Source organism: Eriocheir sinensis, chromosome 19 (genome assembly GCF_024679095.1).
Source record: "Eriocheir sinensis breed Jianghai 21 chromosome 19, ASM2467909v1, whole genome shotgun sequence".
NCBI classification, from domain to species: domain Eukaryota; kingdom Metazoa; phylum Arthropoda; class Malacostraca; order Decapoda; family Varunidae; genus Eriocheir; species Eriocheir sinensis.
In genome coordinates this window covers 16,125,011-16,145,010 of record NC_066527.1, presented here as the reverse complement: position 1 = coordinate 16,145,010, position 20,000 = coordinate 16,125,011, and the positions used below count along the sequence as shown (strand labels likewise).

At 41.4% G+C, this 20,000-nt stretch overlaps 1 protein-coding gene across 9 annotated transcripts in view; it reads right to left on the bottom strand.

Annotated features, from left to right (window-relative positions):
• The window catches only part of LOC127000781 (C-type lectin 37Db-like), a 73,284-nt gene that overhangs the window by 28,718 nt on the left and 24,566 nt on the right, over nt 1–20,000 (bottom strand). For 7 of the 9 annotated variants that reach the window (XM_050864818.1, XM_050864822.1, XM_050864819.1 and 4 more), the window contains exons 3-4: nt 19,085–19,336; nt 2,499–2,605 (exon numbers count right to left, since the gene is read on the bottom strand). In XM_050864818.1, coding sequence (XP_050720775.1) covers nt 2,499–2,605; nt 19,085–19,336 — 359 coding nt within the window. The remainder of the gene's footprint in view (nt 1–2,498; nt 2,606–19,084; nt 19,337–20,000) is intronic. The other 2 variants (XM_050864826.1, XM_050864825.1) reach the window with 1 other exon arrangement.

The following is a 20,000-nucleotide window of genomic DNA, read 5'->3' as shown; positions in this document are numbered from 1 at the left end:
AAAATAATTTGTGCTTGAACTTGTGAAAAAAAATATAATATGCTTGTAAAAAATAAGGTGTAAATGCGTATAGTTGTGGAGAATAGAGGTTGAAAATATGTTTGTATACCTGTAGGAAATAATTAAGGGAAAACTAGAAATTTGCTTGAACTTGTGAAAAATATAATATGCTTGTAAAAAAAGGTGTAAATGCGTCTACTTGTGGTAAATAGGGGTTGAAAATATGTTTGTATACTTGTAAAAAAATTAATATGTATATGATTGTACTTGTAAAAACTTGACCACTTGTAAGAAAGTGATATGCTTGTGAAAAAGAGATATATATGCGTCTGCTTGTGGTAAATAAAGGCAAAAAAAAAAAAAAAATGCTTGTACCTGTAAAAAAATTAATTATATGATTCTACACGTAAAATAATTACTATATATGTTTGTACTTGTAACGAAATAAAATGCGTGTTTGTACTTGTGATAAATGATTCTGGTAAAAAATGATATATATGTTTATACTAGTAAATAACTGCAAAAAAAGATATGCTTGAACTTGTGGCTTGTAGGGCATGTCTTCAAAATGACTTTAAATAGAGAATAAAGACTATCGAGTTACGGAAAATAAAAAGAAAAGAATGGGGAAAATTTTGAGTGAAAGGGTACCGAAAAAAAGGGAAAACTTTGAGTTGACTGAAAAAACTGAGAAAAAGGTGAATTTTTTTTCGTTGACTGAAAGGAAAATAAAAAGGGGGGGAAATTTTTTGAGTTGACGAAAGTAAAACCAGAAATAGGGGGAAAATTTTTGAGTTGACTGAAAAAAAACAACTGAGAAAAAGGTGAAACTTTTTGAGTTGAGTGACATGAAAAGAAGGGAAAAAGTTTGAGTTGACGAAAAGGAAAGCTAAAAAAAGGTAAAAATTGTGAGAAAAAATATTGGGTTGACTGAAAGATAAATAAAAAAAGAGGGAAGAATTTTGAGTTGACTGAAAAAAAACTGAGAAAAAGGAAAAAAAATATTGAGTTGACTGAAAGATAAATAAAAAAAGGGAAGAATTTTGAGTTGACTGAAAAAAACTGAGAAGGAAAAAAAAATACTGAGTTGACTGAAAGGAAAATAAGAGGGGGGGAAAATTTTTGAGTTGACAAGGAAAACCAAAAAAAGTGGGAAAATTTTTGAGTTGACTAAATGAAAACAAAATAGGAGGGGAAATTTTTGAGTTGACTAAATGAAAACAAAATAGGAGGAGAAATTTTTGAGTTGACTAAATGAAAACAAAATAGGAGGGGAAATTTTTGAGTTGACTGAAAAAAATGAGGTGAAAATTTTTTGAATTGACTGAAAAAAACTGAGAAAAAGGTGAAAAGTTTTTGAACTGACTGAAAAAAATGAGAAAAAGGTGAAATTTTTTTGAATTGACTGAAAAAAATGAGGTGAAATTTTTTTAGTTGAGTGAAATGAAAAAAAGAGGAAAATTTTGAGTTGACGATAAGGAAAACTAAAAAAAAGGGTAGAAAATGTGAGTTGACTGAAAAAGAACACGGAAAAAAGGGGGAGAAATTAAATTGACTAAAATGAAATAGGGGAATTTTTTTTAAGTTGACAAAAAAAAAAACCTTAAAACAAACTAAAAGAACTAAAAAAAAATAACTAAACTAACTAACTAATACTAAAAGGAAGGGGAAAATTTTTGAGTTGACAAAGAAAAATACGGCAAAATGGAAAAAAAATTAGTTGACTGCAAGAAATACTGAAAAAAAGGGAAAATTTCGTGCTTTTAAATAAGGCAAAATGGAAAAAAATTAAGTTGACTGCAAGAAAAACTGAAAAAAAGGGAAAATTTCGTGCTTTTAAATAAGGCAAAATGGGAAAAAATTAAGTTGACTGCAAGAAATACTGAAAAAAAGGGAAAATTTTGTGTGCATATAATTGGTTAAGAAGAGCAAAGTAATTATTATAGTCAAAGTCATAAGCTCAGTCATAATAATTGTTCTAATGGTGAGGGACTTAATAATTGTGCCTGCTTCCGTGTGTTTGACGGGACTCATTAGTGGAGTGATGATTAGGATGCAATTATTGGAAAAGGGCTATTTGATTTGCATGAACTTGTACTTAATTATATTGTTACTGATATCTACTACTACTACTACTACTACTACTACTATTACTGCAGTTCTTCTTCGTCTTCTTCTTTTTCTTTTTGTTCTTGTTCTTGTCCTTTCTCTTCTTGATCTTTACTTGGTTTTATTCTCATTTTTGATATTTTTTTTTGGTTCTTCCTATTCTTCTTTCTCTTCTTGATTTTTTCTTGATCTTGTTCTAGTTTTTCTACTACTACTACTACTACTACTACTACTACTACTACTACACTTACTCCTCCTCATTCTCCTTTTACTACTACTACTACTACAACCACCACCAGACCACCATCCACTACGACTACTACATCTTTCACTACTACTACTTAATCCTTCACTACAACAACCACAACAGTTCACGTAAGTCGACTCACCTTGAAGAATATGCCCAGGTAGTATCGCTTGTTCCCCAGCTTCATTAACGGCATGGACCACCTCTCCTTGAACTCGTCCGCCGATCCACACCCGGACCCCGTGCAGGCTGAGGGAGGGAGAGGAACATTGTCAGAGAGAGAAGTTATTTATTTATTTATTTATTTTTCACACCAAAGGAGACAACTCAAGGGCACACAAAAAGGGGAAACTATGATAAAAAAAGCCCGTTACTCGCTGCTCCTAAAAAAGAATCCAAAGAGGTGGCCGAGAAAGGGGTCAATTACACAAGACTGTTTGTTTTTTTACGTATAGGAAAATGCGGCGTGGAAATACGATATAAGTAACTTCAAAGAAACGTATATAACTTCAGGTAAATATAGATAAGAGAGAAAAAGAACACACAGCAGAGATTCAACACTACAACAAAGCCAAAAAAAGAAAAAAAGAAAAGAAAACAATAATGCAAGGAAAAAATTCGAAAAAGAAAACAAAAAAACAAAAATGATATCAATGAAACAGCCAAAAGTTACTCTCTCTCTCTCTCTCTCTCTCTCTCTCTCTTCCAGCATCCACTCATATTTTTCTTTCCCTCTTATTTCCTTCCTTTCATCTTCGTCTGTTTGCCTCCTCCTTCCTTCGTCCAACTTTCTCCTTTCTCACAATATTTCGTTTTCTGAGCAAATAATTTTTTTCAGGATTCGTTGTGTTTGTTTTTCCCATTATTATTGCTGACAAGTTTAAGGGGGGAGGAGGAGAGGAGACGAGACGAGAGGAGAGGAGAGGAGAGGAGAGGAGAGGAGAGGAGAGGAGAGGAGAGGAGAGGAGAGGAGAGGAGAGGAGAGAGATGAGGTATGAAAGGGAAGGGGAGGGAAGGAAGAGGAGAGGAAAGGAAAGGAAAGGAAAGGAAAGGAAAAGGAAAGGATAGGAAAGGAAATGAAAGTAAAGGAAAGGAAAGGAAAGGAAAGGAAAGGAAAGGAAAGACGAAAAGAAAGGAGAGGAGAGAGAGAGAGAGAGAGAGAGAGAGAGAGAGAGAGAGAGAGAGAGAGAGAGAGAGAGAGAGAGAGAGAGAGAGAGAGAGAGAGAGAGAGAGAGAGAGAGAGAGAGAGAGAGAGAGAGAGAGAGAGAGAGAGAGAGAGAGACTGAGGAAGGATTCACAAAACTTCAATTTCAGTTCGTCTTTCATCCCTTCCTCCTCCTCCTCCTCCTCCTCCTCCTCCTCTCTCTCTCTCTCTCTCTCTCTCTAACAATAAGCTCCCTTTTTACAACCCTCCTCATCCTCCTCCTTTACCTCCTTCACATAAAAATCCTTCCTCCTCTTCCTTTTCCTCTTCCTCTTTCTCCTCCTTTTCGTATGTTATTTCCCTCTAATGCACAAGATATTGCCACTTTCCTCTCCCTCTTTATCTCCTCCTCCTCCTCTTTTTCTTCTCTCTTCTTTTTCCCGTTAGCGAGGTATATGGGTGTGAGAAGAGGGGGAGGGGGGAGGGGAGGGGAGGGGAGGGGGGGGGAGGGGAAGGGAGATTCATTTCGTCCTAAGTATTATTGAAACACCTATCTCATTGCATTTATTTTCCTATCATCATCATTTACATTTTTTTATTCATTTTTTCTCTTTCCGTCTATACTGTTCTTGTCGCGTGTCTTTTTTGCAATAACTGCCAACTCAAAACTCTAAAAAAACATTCACCAGTGCCTTTATTATTTCCTTATTATTTTCTTTATTAACGTAATGTCTATACCATTCTTGCCACACGTCACTATCTGCAAAAATAACAAAATAAACATATCCTTCATTACATCTATAATTTCCTTTCATATACTTCAAAATATGCAAAATTAACATTCGCATTCGTATCAACAACTTATTTTCCATCGTGTTTACTGTTTATTTCCTACTATTTCCATCTATAACATCCTTGCCAAACGTCGCTATCTGCAATAATCACAAACTCAACCTATCCATCATTGCGTGTAAAACTTCCTTACATATACTTTACAAAACACAAAATTACTGTTCTCATTCGTATTTTCCAGTTTCTACACGTTCCGTCAATACCATTCTTGCCACACGTCGCTGTCTCCAATAACTACAACACACATTTCATCTATAAATTCCTTTCATAATCTTCAAAATACGCAAAATTAACATTCTCATTCATATTTACAACTTATTTTCCATCGTGTTTACTGTTTATTTCCTACTATTTCCATCTATAACATCCTTGCCAAACGTCGCTATCTGCAATAATCACAAACTCAACCTATCCATCATTGCGTGTAAAACTTCCTTACATATACTTTACAAAACACAAAATCACTGTTCACATTCATGTTTTCCAGTTTCTACACGTTCCGTCAATACCATTCTTGCCACACGTCGCTATCTCAAATAACTACAAAACACACTCACTTCATCTTTAAATTCCTTTCATAAACTTCAAAATACGCAAAATTAACTTTCGTATTCTTATCAACAACTTATTTTCCATCGCGTTTACTGTTTGTTTCCTACTATTTCCATCTATAACATCCTTGCCAAACGTCGCTATCTGCAATAATCACAAACTCAACCTATCCATCATTGCGTGTAAAACTTCCTTTCATATACTTTACAAAACACGAAATTACTGTTTTCTTTCGTATTTCCTGTTTCTATCCTTTCCGTCAATGCCATTCTTGCCACACGTCGCTGTCTCCAATAACTACAACACATACTCCATCTATAAATTCCTTTCATAAACTTCAAAATACAAAACATTACCATTCTCATTCGTATTTACAACTTATTTTCCTTATTATTTCCTACCACTATTTTCATTTATAACATCCTTGCCAAACGTCGCTATCTCCAATAACTACAACACATGCTCTCTTCATCTATAAATTCCTTTCGTCAACACTAAATATAGACCATTGCCACACCTCCCTTGCATCTATGAACTCCAGGCAACCAGGTAGGGAGCGAGACCCACAAAAACAAGACATAGTGTGAACAGTAAGGCCTTCAGAGCGGGGGTTATCGTGCATCTGACATCCCGCGGCGGTCATCGTACGTTCAGCCAGAGTTGTTGTACAGTGAAATAGGACGAGGAGGAGGAGGGGGAGGTGGAAGAGGAGGAGGAGGAGGAGGAGGAGTAGGTGTAGGAGGAGGAGGAGGAGGAGGAGGAGGTGTAGGAGGAGGAGGAGGAGGAGGAGGAGGAGGAGGAGGAAACATGGAAATGCAGGCAACAGAAAGCCTATTGGCTCATTACGAGGTCGCCCGCATGGGTGATTTAATCTGCTCGACCGCCACTTGGGGCTTGGTGAGCAGATGAAAGCACCTCGATATTGAGGAGCAGATGGAAGCCCCTCGTTATTCTATATTTGAAGGAGTTGATGGTATTTGCATTCACTACTTCTGAGGGAAGATTGTTCCAGTGGCGGATGACTCGGTTTGAAAAGAAACTCCTTCCAATGTCTGTGTTACATCGACTCGACTGAATGGGTAAACCGTTATTTCTAGTTCTTGAGTTGGTTTGCAGTTCAAAGAATTTGGAGTAATCGACGTTACTGAACTTTTTTAGACACTTGAAGACTTGAATCATATCCCCTCGTAGGCGTCTTTTCTCCAATGTAAAGAGATTGAGTCGCTTGAGTCGTTCCTCGTACGGTTGAGCCCTGAAGGTTGGAATCATCTTTGTGGCGCGTCGTTGAATCCTTTCCAGTAAAGCAATGTCCTTTCTGTAATTGGGAGACCAGAACTGCACTGCATACTCGAGGTGCGGTCTTACCATGGAGGATAGCTAAAGACAGATAGATAGACAGAGAGAGAGAGAGAGAGAGAGAGAGAGAGAGAGAGAGAGAGAGAGAGAGAGAGAGAGAGAGAGAGAGAGAGAGAGAGAGAGAGAGAGAGAGAGAGAGAGAGAGAGAGAGAGAGAGAGAGAGAAACTGTCGTATTTGTCTGTCTCGTTAACAATGGGGAATATATAACGATCCTCTCTCTCTCTTGGGCGACATTAGAACAAGTAAAAGCATTTCCCCAAAGAAGATCACCTTGATATCTTCTCCTCTCTCTCTCTCTCTCCCCGTAACTTTGTGGAAGGAGATACAAAGGAATTTTTGAAGAAAGAGAGAGAGAGAGAGAGAGAGAGAGAGAGAGAGAGAGAGAGAGAGAGAGAGAGAGAGAGAGAGAGAGAGAGAGAGAGAGAGAGAGAGAGAGAGAGAGAGAGAGAGAGAGAGAGAGAGAATGAATTTTGCCTCACAAACTCCTACTTTATCCAATTATCAACTTCAACTCATCTCTTTTGCTTCCTAATTTTGCATTCTCTCTCTCTCTCTCTCTCCCACCTCCTATCATTATTTTTCGTTATTTTTTTCACATTCTTCGTCTTCTACAACCGAACATAACCTCACATCCCTTGGTCTTGGTCTTGACACCTTGTACCTAACCTTATTTTCATCGGGTCACTATTTAAAGGGGTTCAGGCTTCAGGGGTTAAGATCGGATCCCACTCTTAACACTTTCCCTCCGCCACCGCCATCCACAGACTCCCAATATCATGTACCCTAAGCTATTCCAGGCATCTATAAGGCCCTGACCCCTAAGCACGTATTCTTGAGCGCTTGAGAAGGAAAGAAGGAAGGCAGGCAGGAAGGGAGGAATGAATGAATGAATGAATGAATGAATGAATGAAGGGAGGGAGGAGGGAAGGAAGGAAGGAAGGAAGGAAGGGAGAAAGGAAGGACAATCTTTTTAGGGGCAGTAAATAGCGGGCTTTTTTTCATTGTTTTTTTTTTTTAAGCCCTTGATCTGTCTCCTTTGCTGCTAATAAAAAGAGAAAAAAAAGGAAGGGAGGAAGGAAGAAAGGAGAGGTTGAGGGAGGAAGGAAGGACAATCTTTTTAGGGGTAGTAAGTAGCGGGCTTTTTCTCATTATCTTTTTTTTCTAAGCCTTTGATCTGTCTCCTTTGCTGCTAAAAAAAAAAAAAAAGAGAAAAAAGGAAGGGAGGAAGGGAGGATTGGATTGATTTAAATTAGGCGCCGCAACAGCCAGGGTCATATGGCGCCTAGAGGAAGGGAGGAAGGGAGGAAGGGAGAAAAGAAGGAAAGAAGGAAGGAAGGAAGGAAGGAAGGAAGGAAGGAAGGAAGGAAGGAAGGAGGAAAGGAGAGGTTGCAATGTGGGGAGTGTTTCAAACGTGTCTGGGCCTCTATTCCCCTGTTTGAAATGCCTCTCGTAGAAGTTGCTGGGCTTTTCATGGACTGCTTGGTGACGCTAGGGACAGTTTGACACGACCTCTCAGATCAGATGCAGTCCCGGGATATGTCTTTTCAACGGCTCCCGGATTTTCTTTTCACTCAGTGTCAATGTTCTCGCGCTTTAACTCTTATTTTCTTTTTCAATATTCACTTGACATCTAGTCTTTTTATATTTTTTTCCCTGGTTTTGCGCTTGTGTTTAAGCCCTCTGAATTTTTTGTCTTTCCTTCCAGAGTTTTTTTAAGTAATTTTTCCTTTCTTCTATTTTCTCACTTCCTTTATTGCTATTTTTCAGTAATAATATGTCAGCTAGGTGTTCGTCTACGCCTTCTTTGTATGGCTGTTGTACAAATATGTGTGCCTTTCTAACTTCTGAGTATTGTTTGCAGTGCAGCAGGAAATGTTTTAAGTCTTCCATTTCAAAGCCACACATATCACATTTGCTGTCTTCATTTCTCTTCTTCCAATTAACCCAGTAGCAGCAGCAAATAGGGTTTACCGTAGCAGCGACGGGCCAATTTCACCAAATAGCAGCGCGGGCCAAATTTGTGGCTTTACCATAAATGTAGCAGCGACGGGCCAAATTTGTGGCTTTACCGTGTAGCAGCGACGGGCCAAATTTGTGGCTTTTACCGTGTAGCAGCGACGGCCAAATTTGTGGCTTTATCGTAGCAGCGACAGGGCCAAATTTGTGGCTTTATCGTGTAAGCGACGGGCCAAATTTGTGGCTTTATCGTGTAGCAGCGACGGGCCAAATTGTGGCTTTACCGTGTAGCGACGGGACAAATTTGTGGCTTTATCGTGTAGCAGCGACGGGCCAAATTTGGCTATTTTAGTGTAGCAGCGACGGGCCAAATTTGTGGCTTTATCGTGTAGCAGCGACGGGCCAAATTTGTGGCTTTACCGTGTAGCAGCGACGGGCCAAATTTGTGGCTTTACCGTGTAGCAGCGACGGGCCAAATTTGTGGCTTTACCATGTAGCAGCGACGGGCCAAATTTGTGGCTTTATCGTGTAGCAGCGACGGGCCAAATTTGTGGCTTTATCGTGTAGCAGCGACGGGCCAAATTTGTGCCATGATGTAACCCCCCAAAATAAATGATACATAATCTGATCACAAATGCTTTGATATATATTATGAAATGGTTTGTGTGAGGGGTGATTTTTTCTCATTTTTCTCGTTAGAGGGACCATACAGAAACATGATCCCCGCTGCTACTGGGTTAAGGGCTAGTGCGTTTAGTCTGGCATTAATCATTAGTTGTGATTCTAATTTATTATCACTCTGCACCACGAAAGGGAAAGTCACCACCCCATGAGAACTCGGTTAATCTCCTCTTTGGTGCCTTGGGAAATTGTCGTAATATGAGCCTGATACGTTTAAAAATAGAAAGGAGGAAGAGAGAGGAAAAAGAGAAAAAGAAAGAAGAGAAAGAGAAAGAGACCCGTACCCAGAAACCCGTCATTGGCTCACTCGTCGAGGGTACTGCCTGGCGATCCCGATAAAGAATATGGACGTTGGTGATTCAGTTTTATGGTTCGCCAATGTGTTACGGAAATGCTATAGAGAGAGGGCCCGGGATGTTTGCTCTTAAGATTATGTCATTGAGTTATATGGATTTTTTTTGTATTTTTTCGTTTTTTCATCAACTCTCTCGTATCCGTAGTGGGTTTGTCTGTTATAGATATTTCTGATACTACTACTACTACTACTACTACTACGACTGCCACTACTACTACTACTACTACTACTACTACTACTACTACTACTACTACTGCTACTACTACTACTACTCAAAAAAGATCAACTACAAGAAACATATGATCAAATTTACCGCTACTCTCTCTCTCTCTCTCTCTCTCTCTCTCTCTCTCTCTCTCAAAACGGGCATATGAATTTCCTCCTTTCCCTCTTATGGTCGAGATTAGTTTTCTGTTTACAGTTATTTCGACGTGTGTGTGTGTGTGTGTGTGTGTGTGTGTGTGTGTGTGTGTGTGTGTGTGTGTGTGTACGGATTCCCTCATATCAATCACGTGAATAGATTTTTCACTGATTAATAAATTCCACTTTGTTATTACACACACACACACACACACACACACACACACACACACACACACACGTACACACAATATGACTGAGTTAAATAATTCTCTCTCTCTCTCTCTCTCTCTCTCTCTATTAAAGGTCGGGGGTGAAGGAAGGGAGGAGGGGACGGGAGGGAAGGAAGAGGAGGAAGAGGAAGAGGAGGAGGAGGAGGAGGAAGGGAAGAAGGGGTGAAGGGGAGGGAAGGGGGAGTTGGGGATGAGGGAGGAAGGGGGGGGGGGTGAAGGGGAAGGGTTAGGGAAGGAATGAAGGGGACAAGAGGTGAAGGGGAAGAGGGGTGGTGGGGAGGAGGAGGGGGAGGAGGGGGAGCGTTGGTGGGGAGGAGAGGACGAGGGGGGAGGGGGGGCGGCGTTGCGTCACACTTGTTTGTTGTCAGATTGCGCGCGTGCCTCAGTGTCTGGTGTTGAGGGGGGAAGGGGGAGGGGGGAGGAGAAGGAGGAAGAAAGGGGTTGGGGGATGGAGAGGGGGAAGGGGGAGAAGGAGGGGAGAGGGGGTGGTGGGAGAAGGTGGGAGAAAAGGGTTGGGGGATGGAGAGGGGGAAGGGGGAGAAGGAGGGGAGAGGGGGTGGTGGGAGAAGGTGGGAGAAAAGGGTTAGGGGATGGAGAGGGGGAAGGGGGAGAAGGAGGGGAGAGGGGGTGGTGGGAAAAGGTGGGAGAAAGGGGTTGGGGGATGGTGAGGGGGAAGGGGGAAAAGGGAAAGGGGGAGAAACCTGGAAACCTGGAAATGCAAGCAACAGAAAGCCTATTGACTCATTACGAGGTTGCCCGCTCTGGTGATTCATATCTCGATATTATAAGACACCTTCGCTTCTCACATTAACAATTTCTAAAGGTTAACAAGAGGGGATCAATCGGGTTCTAATGAGTGTTTCTTTAGATTCATGGTACAGAAGAAGGGCCAGACTACCACCAGGGCCATAAAACTACCCCTGGAAATGCCCACAACTCCTATGAAAGCCTTGTCAAATATGTTCCTTTAGGTTCATGGTACAGAAGGGTCAGACTACCACCAGGGTCATAAAACTACCCCTGGAAATGCCCACAACTCCTATGAAAGGCTTGTCAAATATGTTCCTCTAGGTTCATGGTACAGAAGAAGGGTCAGACTACCACCAGGGCCATAAAACTACCCCTGGAAATGCCCACAACTCCTACGAAAGCCTTGTCAAATATGTGTACTTGGGGCCTGGGGAGCAGATGAAAGCACCTCGGTATTCAATTTACTCCTGACGCAACGAAATAGCAGTTGATTCGATGTTTTGAAGGAGTTGATGGTATTCGCATATACTACTTATGAGGGGAGATTGTTCCAGTGGCGGATGACTTGGTTTGAGAAAAAAACTCCAGCCAATGTCTGAACTACATCTACATCGCCTCGCTTGGATTGGTAGACGTTTATTTCTATTTCTCGAGTTGGTTTCCAGTTCAAAGACGTTACGGAACTTTTTTTCAGGTACTTGAAGACCTGAATCATATCCCCTCATAGGCGTCTTTTCTCCAGCGTAAAGAGATTGAGTCGCTTGAGTCGTTCCTCGTACGGTTGAGCCCTTAAGGTTGGAACCATTTTCGTGGCGCGTCGCTAAACCCTTTCCAGTAATTCAATGTCTTTCCTGTAATTAGGAGACCGGAACTGTACCACATATTCGAGGTGCGGGCTTACCACTGAATTACACAAGGAGGAGGAAGGGGAGAAGGGTGGGGGAATATGAAGAAGAGGGGAAAGGAGATGGGGAAAGGGAAAAGCGGAGAAGAGGAGGAAAGGAAGGGAGGGGGAAGAAGGGGAGGAGGGAGGAAGGGGTGGGAGATGACGGGGGGAAAGGGAGGAAGGGGAGTAGGAGGGAAGGAAGGGGAAGCATTTATTATTATTATTATTATTATCATTATTATTATTATTAAACCTATTTTATATACTTTGTGAACAGCTTGCTTATCAGATATTGGCAAACAGGTTATTGGTTCGGAAATGTGGTGATGGTGGTGGTGGTGGTGATGTTGTAGTAGTAGTAGTAGTAGTAGTAGTAGTAGTAGAAGGAGGAAGAGGAAGAGGAGAAACATTACACAGGAGGAAAGAGGGAGGAGGAGGAAGAGGAAATTAGAATGGAGGAAAAAGAGAAATGGGAGACAGATAGAAGGAAGGAGGAGGAGGAGGAGGAGGAGGAGGAGGAGAGAAGAAAGACGGTGTGAAGTGGAGGAAGAAGCAGAAGAGAAGGAGGAATAGGAGAGGAGGAGGAGGAGGAAGAAAAGGAGGTAAAGGAAAGAGGAAAAAGGAAAATGGAGGAAAAAAGGGGAAAGAAGAGGGAAAATGCGAGTGGAGGAAAGAGGAGAGAAAGAGAGAGGGAGAGAAGGAAGAGAAGGGGAATGTGGACTAGGAGGAAACAGGGTGGAGAGAAGGAGGGAGAGGGAGAGATGGAGGAGAAAATTCAAATGGAGGGATGGAGAGATGGAGGGAGGGAATGTGGAGAGACCAAGGGCATCCACATTGTTTCCTCCACAACGGGACTGCCTTCCTTACCTCCCCCTTCACCTCCACCTCCTCATCTACCCTTCCATCCCCCTCCACCACCCACTCTTCCCCATTCCTCCACCCAAATGAATGTATGTCTCTCTCTCTCTCTCTCTCTCTCTCTCTTGTATTCGCCTCGTCTAGTTTTCCTCCTTTCCTTCCTTCCTTCCTTCAATCCTTCTTTTCCTTCCTTCATTCCATCCTACTTATTCTCCTTTCCTTCCTTCATTCTATTTTTCCTCCCTTCCTTCCTTCCTACTTTTCCATCTTTCCTTCCTTCATTCCATCCTACTTATTCTCCTTTCCTTCCTTCATTCCTTCATTATATCATACTTCACCTCCTTTTCTTATATTCTTCCTTCATTTTCTTCTACTATTCTTTCTTCCCCTTCATTCATTGTTCTTTTCTTATCTCTGTCTTTCAATTTATTATTATTTATTTTTTAGATTTATTATCCGTCAGTTTTTGTTTTTCTTCCTCTCCTTTTCTCTCTTTTGTCTCTCTCTCTCCTTTTCTTCTCTGCTTTTCTTTTTATTTCTTTTCCTCTTATTTCCTTTATGTATTTTTATTTTTATTTTCATCTCCTTTAATATATTTTCTTCCTCATCCTTTCACTTTCAATATATTTCTCTTTGATTTCTGTGTCACTATTCTCTCTCTCTCTCTCTCTCTCTCTCTCTCTCTCTCTCTCTCTCTCTCTCTCTCTCTCTCTCTCTCTCTCTCTCTCTCTCTCTCTCTCTCTCTCTCTCTCTCTCTCTCTCTCTCTCTCTCTTCCTGCATTCCTCCACACACATAACCTTTCACCTCCACCTCCTCCACCTCTCTTGCCACCCTTGTACACACACACACACACACACACACACACACACACACACACACACACACACACGTACATGGGCGTGGCTTAATTTATGGGAAATGTTCTGGAGCTAACGGGACAAGACAAGGACGAGGAGTGAGGCTGAGGACGGACAGACAGACAGATAAATGAAGAGAGAGACATACACAGAAACAGATAGACAGACAGATAAGGTCTAGGTGGGATGCTGAAGACGGACAGACAGACAAACAGACAGATAGAGAAACAGAGACAGATAGACAGATAAACACAAAGACAGACAGACAGACAAACAGACAGATGGATAAACAGAGACAGATAGACAGATAAACACAAAGACAGACAGACAGACATACAGATAAGGTCAAGGAGGGATGCTGAAGACGGACTGACAGACAGACAGACATTAATAAAGAGACAGATAGACACAGAAACAGATTAACAGACAGACATACAGATAGACAGACAGACAGACACACAGACAAAGACAGACAGACAGACAAACAGACACACATATAAGGTCTGGGAGGGATTCTGAAGACGGAGAGGCAGACAAACAGACAGATAAACAGAGACAGATAGACAGATAAACAGACAGACAGATAAGGTAAGGAATGTTCAATGAAAGAAGAAGAGAAGGAGAAACAGGATAGATAGACAGATAGACAAACAGACAAACAAACAGACAGACAGACAGAAAGACAGACAAACAGACAGATAGACAGACAGACAGACAGACAGATAAGGTAAGGAAAGATGAAAGAATTAATGAAAGAAGGAAAGAAGGAGAAACAGGATAAATTGAATGAATGTAAACAGGAAGACAGACAGACAGACAGACAGACAGACAGACAGACAGACACAAGAGACACAGACACACAGAACCGAAAGGGATGCTAGAGGGTATAATAACAGACACGGATAAAGACAAACAGACAAATGGAAAGATATACACACAGACAAACACACACAGACACACACACACACACACACACACACACACACACACACACACACACACACACACACACAGACATATAAGAAAACAGGGAGAAAAAACAGACATAAATGAAGATAAAAACAGACAGATAGACACAGACATAGACAGACACAGATACACACAAAGACATATATGAAAAAAAAAGATTGAGAAGTAGAACAACAAACACGAATAAGCCAGTCACAGACACACACACACACACACACACACACACACACACACACACACAGCCGCCGCCGCCCCCCACCCCCCCCAACACACACACGCACGCAGGATGTTATTATTGCGAGCTAACTTCTAGGAGGAAACGAGGGCGCAAAAAAATAGACGAGCAATATGAACATAACAAAAACAGGTAACAGGTATCGTAGTAATAATTTGAAGGTGTTACTGTGATGATATTAACCTGAGGAATGCGGAACAGGATGCCGAGTTAATTGTATCGAAGAGAAGGTGAAAAAAATAGAGTAGTAGTAGTAGTAGTAGTTATAGTAATGATGATGAGGAGGAGGAATATGAAGGAAATGAGAGAGAAAAAAAAGGATGAAGAGGGAGAAGAAAAAGAAAATGGAAAAAAAGATGGATGAGGCGAGAAAGAAGATGAAGAAAAAAGGAAAAGGAAGAAGATGGAAAAGGAGAAGAGAAAGAAGACCAAGAGGAAGAAGAAGAATGAGAAAAAGAAGAAAAGGAAAAGATAAATAATGTAAAAAAAGTGATAAATAGCTAGAAATGAGAGAGAGAGAGAGAGAGAGAGAGAGAGAGAGAGAGAGAGAGAGAGAGAGAGAGAGAGAGAGAGAGAGAGAGAGAGAGAGAGAGAGAGATAGAGAGAGAGAGAGAGAGAGAGAGAGAGAGAGAGAGATAGAGAGAGAGAGAGAGAGAGAGAGAGAGAGAGAGAGAGAGAGAGAGAGAGAGTAAAACATTGCAGCATCTCAAGGATTACTAGTACACTGCAACCTCCTCCTCCTCCTCCTCCTCCTCTCTTCTTCCTGTGTCGCAACAAGGGAAAGGAATGAGAGGGGACGAAAAAGGGATGAAGAGAGGGAGGAGGAGGAGGAGGAGGAGGAGGAGGAGGAGGAGGAGGAAGTGAGGAAACGGATGGAGGAAAGAAATGGTGAAATATTGCTTTATTTTTCTTTATAATTGATGAGAGAGAGAGAGAGAGAGAGAGAGAGAGAGAGAGAGAGAGAGAGAGAGAGAGAGAGAGAGAGAGAGAGAGAGAGAGAGAGAGAGAGAGAGAGAGAGAGAGAGAGAGAGAGAGAGAGAGAGAGAGAGAGAGAGAGAGAGAGAGATTAATTAAGGTAACTATCCAGAAGGTAACACAGGTAATCAGGAGGAGGAAGAGGAGGAGGAGGAGGAGGAGGAGGAGGAAGAGGAAGAGGGAAGGAAGGAAGGAATGGGAGGAAAGAATGAAGGATGGAAGGAAGGGAGGTAAGGAAGTAGGGAGGGAGAGAGAGTGAAGGAAAGCGAGAAGGGAGGAATGGAGCAAAAAAGATTAATAAGGAAGATAGGAAGGAAGGAAGGAAGGAAGGAAGGAAGGAAGAAAGGGAACCGAGATAGAAATTGAGGTAAAAGGAAAGTATTGAAAAAAGGAAAGAAAAGGAAGAGATAAAGAAAGGAATAAAGGGATGGAAAGCAGAGAGAAAAGGAGGCAAAGGAGAAGGAAAGGAGAGAGAAAAAGAAAGAAAAAATAAATAGGAAGAAAGGAAAGGAAGGAAGACAGAGCGAGAAGGAAAAGAGAAGGAAAGGAGGAAAAGAAGAAAAGATAGACAGAAATAAAATAAAAGAAGGAAGGTAGATAAAAAGGAGATATGCGAGAAAGATAAGAAAGAAAAGAAGGAAAGAAAGAAAGAAAAGAAAAAGAAAACAAATAACGGAAGAGAGAATATAGATAAAAACGGAAATACAAGAGAAAGATAAGAAGAGAAATAAAGATAAGGAAATGAAGAAGAAGAATGAAGGGAAATGGAGAGAGAGAGAGAGAGAGAGAGAGAGAGAGAGAGAGAGAGAGAGAGAGAGAGAGAGAGAGAGAGAGAGAGAGAGAGAGAGAGAGAGAGAGAGAGAGAGAGAGAGAGAGAGAGAGAGAGAGAGAGAGAGAGAGAGAGAGAGAGAGAGAGAGAGAGAGAGAGAGAGAGAGAGAGAGAGAGAGAGAGAGAGAGAGAGAGAGAGAGACGAGGGAAGGAAAGGGAGAGAGGAAGGGAAGGGGAGAGAAAGGAAAAAAATGGAGAGAAAGAAGGGAAATGGAGAGACAGAAGGGAAATGGAGAGACAGAGAGCAACAGTAAGTTAAAAAGTGAGGGGAGGAAAGGGAGGAAGGGAAGAAGGGAGGAGGAGGAGGAGGAGGAGGAGGAAGGGAAAGAAAATTGGAGGTAAGTTATGATAGGACACGTTAGGGATTTAAATTTCACAACAGTAGGTACTTAATTTCTCTCTCTCTCTCTCTCTCTCTCTCTCTCTTAAGTGTGCCTCAGACCAATGTTCTAATGTTCTGTTTTGTTTTTACCATTTCACTTTTACGATCATAAATTTTAAGTGTCTGAGACCAATGTTTTAATATTTTACATTTAACATTTTCACTCTTACGATGACTCACTTTAACTGTGTCTGAGACCTATGCTTTAACTTATCTTACTTCATTGTATTGTATTTTATCTCATTTAGTTTCAATTTTAATTTTATCTTAGCTTTTATATTGTTTCATCTTCTTATTATTATTACGGTATTATTTTTTTATGTATTGCGCATGTGCGGTATCATCCTTGTGTAGTTTTTTACATTCACTGTTATCGGTAATGTCATTGTAGTGTGTCCGTGTCTGTTGTACCGCCTTGGAGTCAGCCGTCTAGTATTTCATTACTTTTACAACAATCCTCAGCTCTGTCTTCAAGATCTCTAGCATTTAATACACTCATCATAATGCAAGAATAACCAGTGTAAAAATGTATAATAAATATCTGATTCTCTCTCGTGACAGCAGAAACATGAAAGGTTAAGATACCGCAGCGCCCTCTCTCTCTCTGTCAATCTGTGTCATGGTAAGGATTATAAATACGAAGAGAGAGAGAGAGAGAGAGAGAGAGAGAGAGAGAGAGAGAGAGAGAGAGAGAGAGAGAGAGAGAGAGAGAGAGAGAGAGAGAGAGAGAGAGAGAGAGAGAGAGAGAGAGAGAGAGAGAGAGAGAGAGAGAGAGAGAGAGAGAATGTGAAGGCTAGCTAATTAGTTTCCGATATTTGGCCAGGTAGAAATATAAAGGTAGATTTACCATTACTACTACTACTACTACTACTACTACTACTACTACAACTACTATAATCATTATATAAACCAAGTAATAATAATAATAGTAATAATAATGATAATGACAAAATTGAGAATGGAAAAATAAATAAAGAAGAAGGAGAAGAAGAAGAAAACGAACAAAAAGAAGAAGGAAAAGAAGGCAACGAAGAAGAAAAGAAGAAGAAGATGAAGAAGAAGAAGAGAGTGAAAGTAAGAGGAAGACGATTGTGGAAATTTATGACCTGAGAAAAGAGAGAGAGAGAGAGAGAGAGAGAGAGAGAGAGAGAGAGAGAGAGAGAGAGAGAGAGAGAGAGAGAGAGAGAGAGAGAGAGAGAGAGAGAGAGAGAGAGAGAGAGAGAGAGAGAGAGAGAGAGAGAGAGAGAGAGAGAGAGAGAGAGAGAGAGAGAGAGAGAGAGAGAGAGAGAGAGAGAGAGAGAGATAATGGTATTACATAGTTTTGCGGGAAAATATTGAGGGCCAAAAGAAGAAGGAGGAGGAGGAGGAGGAGGAGGCGGAGGAGGAAGTAAAGGGAAGATGTCGAAACGAATGTGTGTGTGTGTGTGTGTGTGTGTGTGTGTGTGTGTGTGTGTGTGTGTGTGTGTGTGTGTGTGTGGTGAGAGAGAGAGAGAGAGAGAGAGAGAGAGAGAGAGAGAGAGACATAGAGAGAGAGAGAGAGAGAGAGAGAGAGAGAGAGAGAGAGAGAGAGAGAGAGAGAGAGAGAGAGAGAGAGAGAGAGAGAGAGAGAGAGAGAGAGAGAGAGAGAGAGAGAGAGAGAGAGAATGTAAGAGGTTTATGCACGTCTCCTACACACACACACACACACACACACACACATACACGCACACACACACATTAGTCGGCCTATTAACACCCACAATCGGCTCTCCGTTCTTCTCTTAATAGGCAATCCGAGTGAGTTCGATAGCCCATTGTCAACTCGCCCCCCCCCCCCTCCCCCTCCTTTAAATGCTTGAATCACCCCCCCCCTTAAAATGCTTGAGTCACCCCCCCTTCCCTCTCCCCCTCCCCTTTGATTCCTATATTCATTCCTCGTTTTCTTTTATTATGTTGTTAAGTCTTTATCATCATCCTTCTTGTTTTTTTTTTGTGTTCTTTTTTTTTTTTTTTTATGAACGAAAAAACAATAAAAAAAAAATGAGGCAAGTTAGTCAGTCCGCCAAGCCAATCAAGCAAACGAAATAAAACAATGAAAACGTAAAAATAGGGAAAATTATGCAACAAAACAAGACAAAGACAAATAAAAACAAAGAGAAAGGCAGAAACAAATATACGAGACGAGCAAATATCAAGCAGGCGCAAACTATAACAAGGAAATAAAAGAAAACAACGAAAACAAAATAAGAAAACAACAAAGAAAAGAAGAAAACAAACAGAACAAAAAAAACTAAACAAGAAAACAAAACAAACAAACAAGAGAAAAGAAAAGAAAAACAAAAAGAAATTAAGAAACACAAAAAAGAACAAAATAAGAACAAAAGCAAGAAAACAAACAAAACAACAGCGAAAAACAAGACAAAGAAAACAAAATTTAAACCCACACACACACACAAAAAAAAGAAAATCACATCAAAATCACAACAAAACAACAAAAGCAAAACAATCATCAACCACCTTCATCAACTATCAAATTGGTCAAGGCTGCGACATCCTCCTCTTCCACCCTTCCACCTCCCCCACCAAAGCCCCCACCCCCTCCTCCTCCACCTCCTCCCCCTTGGTCAACTTCAGGGTCTATGAGGGGGGAGGAGGTGGGGGCGGGGGGGACGAACGAGGGGGCTAGCGGGGTGGGTGGGTTGTGGGTTGCCTTGTGCGCGCGCCGTAGGAGAAGCTGCGCAATAATCTCCTTCGGTGTTGGGTTGCGCACTGTCAGGAAGGAAAGGAGAGAAAACGAGAGTCACTCCAAGCCCAGGTCAAAGGTCAACAGGGTCATATTGGGGTGGTATGGGGTCAGGGATGATGAGAGGGGGGAGGGAGAAGATGGTGAAAGGAATGGAATGTGAGAAAGACGAAGGGAGAGATGGAATGAGAAGGAAGAGAAGGAAAGGAGAGAGAGGAAGGAGGAGGAAAAGAAGAAAGGAAGAGGAGTGGAGGGAGGAGGAAAAGAAGAAAATAGGGGAAAAAGAGGGGAAGAGGAAAGAGAAAAAGAGAAGGTGGAGGAGCGGAGAAGGGAAAGGAACGAAAGGGATAAAAAGGAAAGGAAAGGGAAGGGAAGGGAAGGGGTGGTAAAGGAAGGGAAGACAAGACAAGGAAAGAAAGGGAATATAAGAAACTGAGAAGGAAGGAAAGGAACGGGAAGAGACAGGAAGGTAAGAGAAAAGGGAAGGAAATAAAAGGGAACAGAATGAAGGGAATATAAGAGATGGAAAGGAAAGGGAATGAAGAGGATAGAAGGAAAGGGAAGGGGAAGGAAACGAAGCAGAAGGAGAGGGAGGAGGAGGAGAGGAAGAGGAGGAAGAGGGAATGTGTGTGTGATGTGTGTGTGTGTGTGTGTGTGTATGTGTGTGTGTGTGTGATTGTGTCGCCGGTA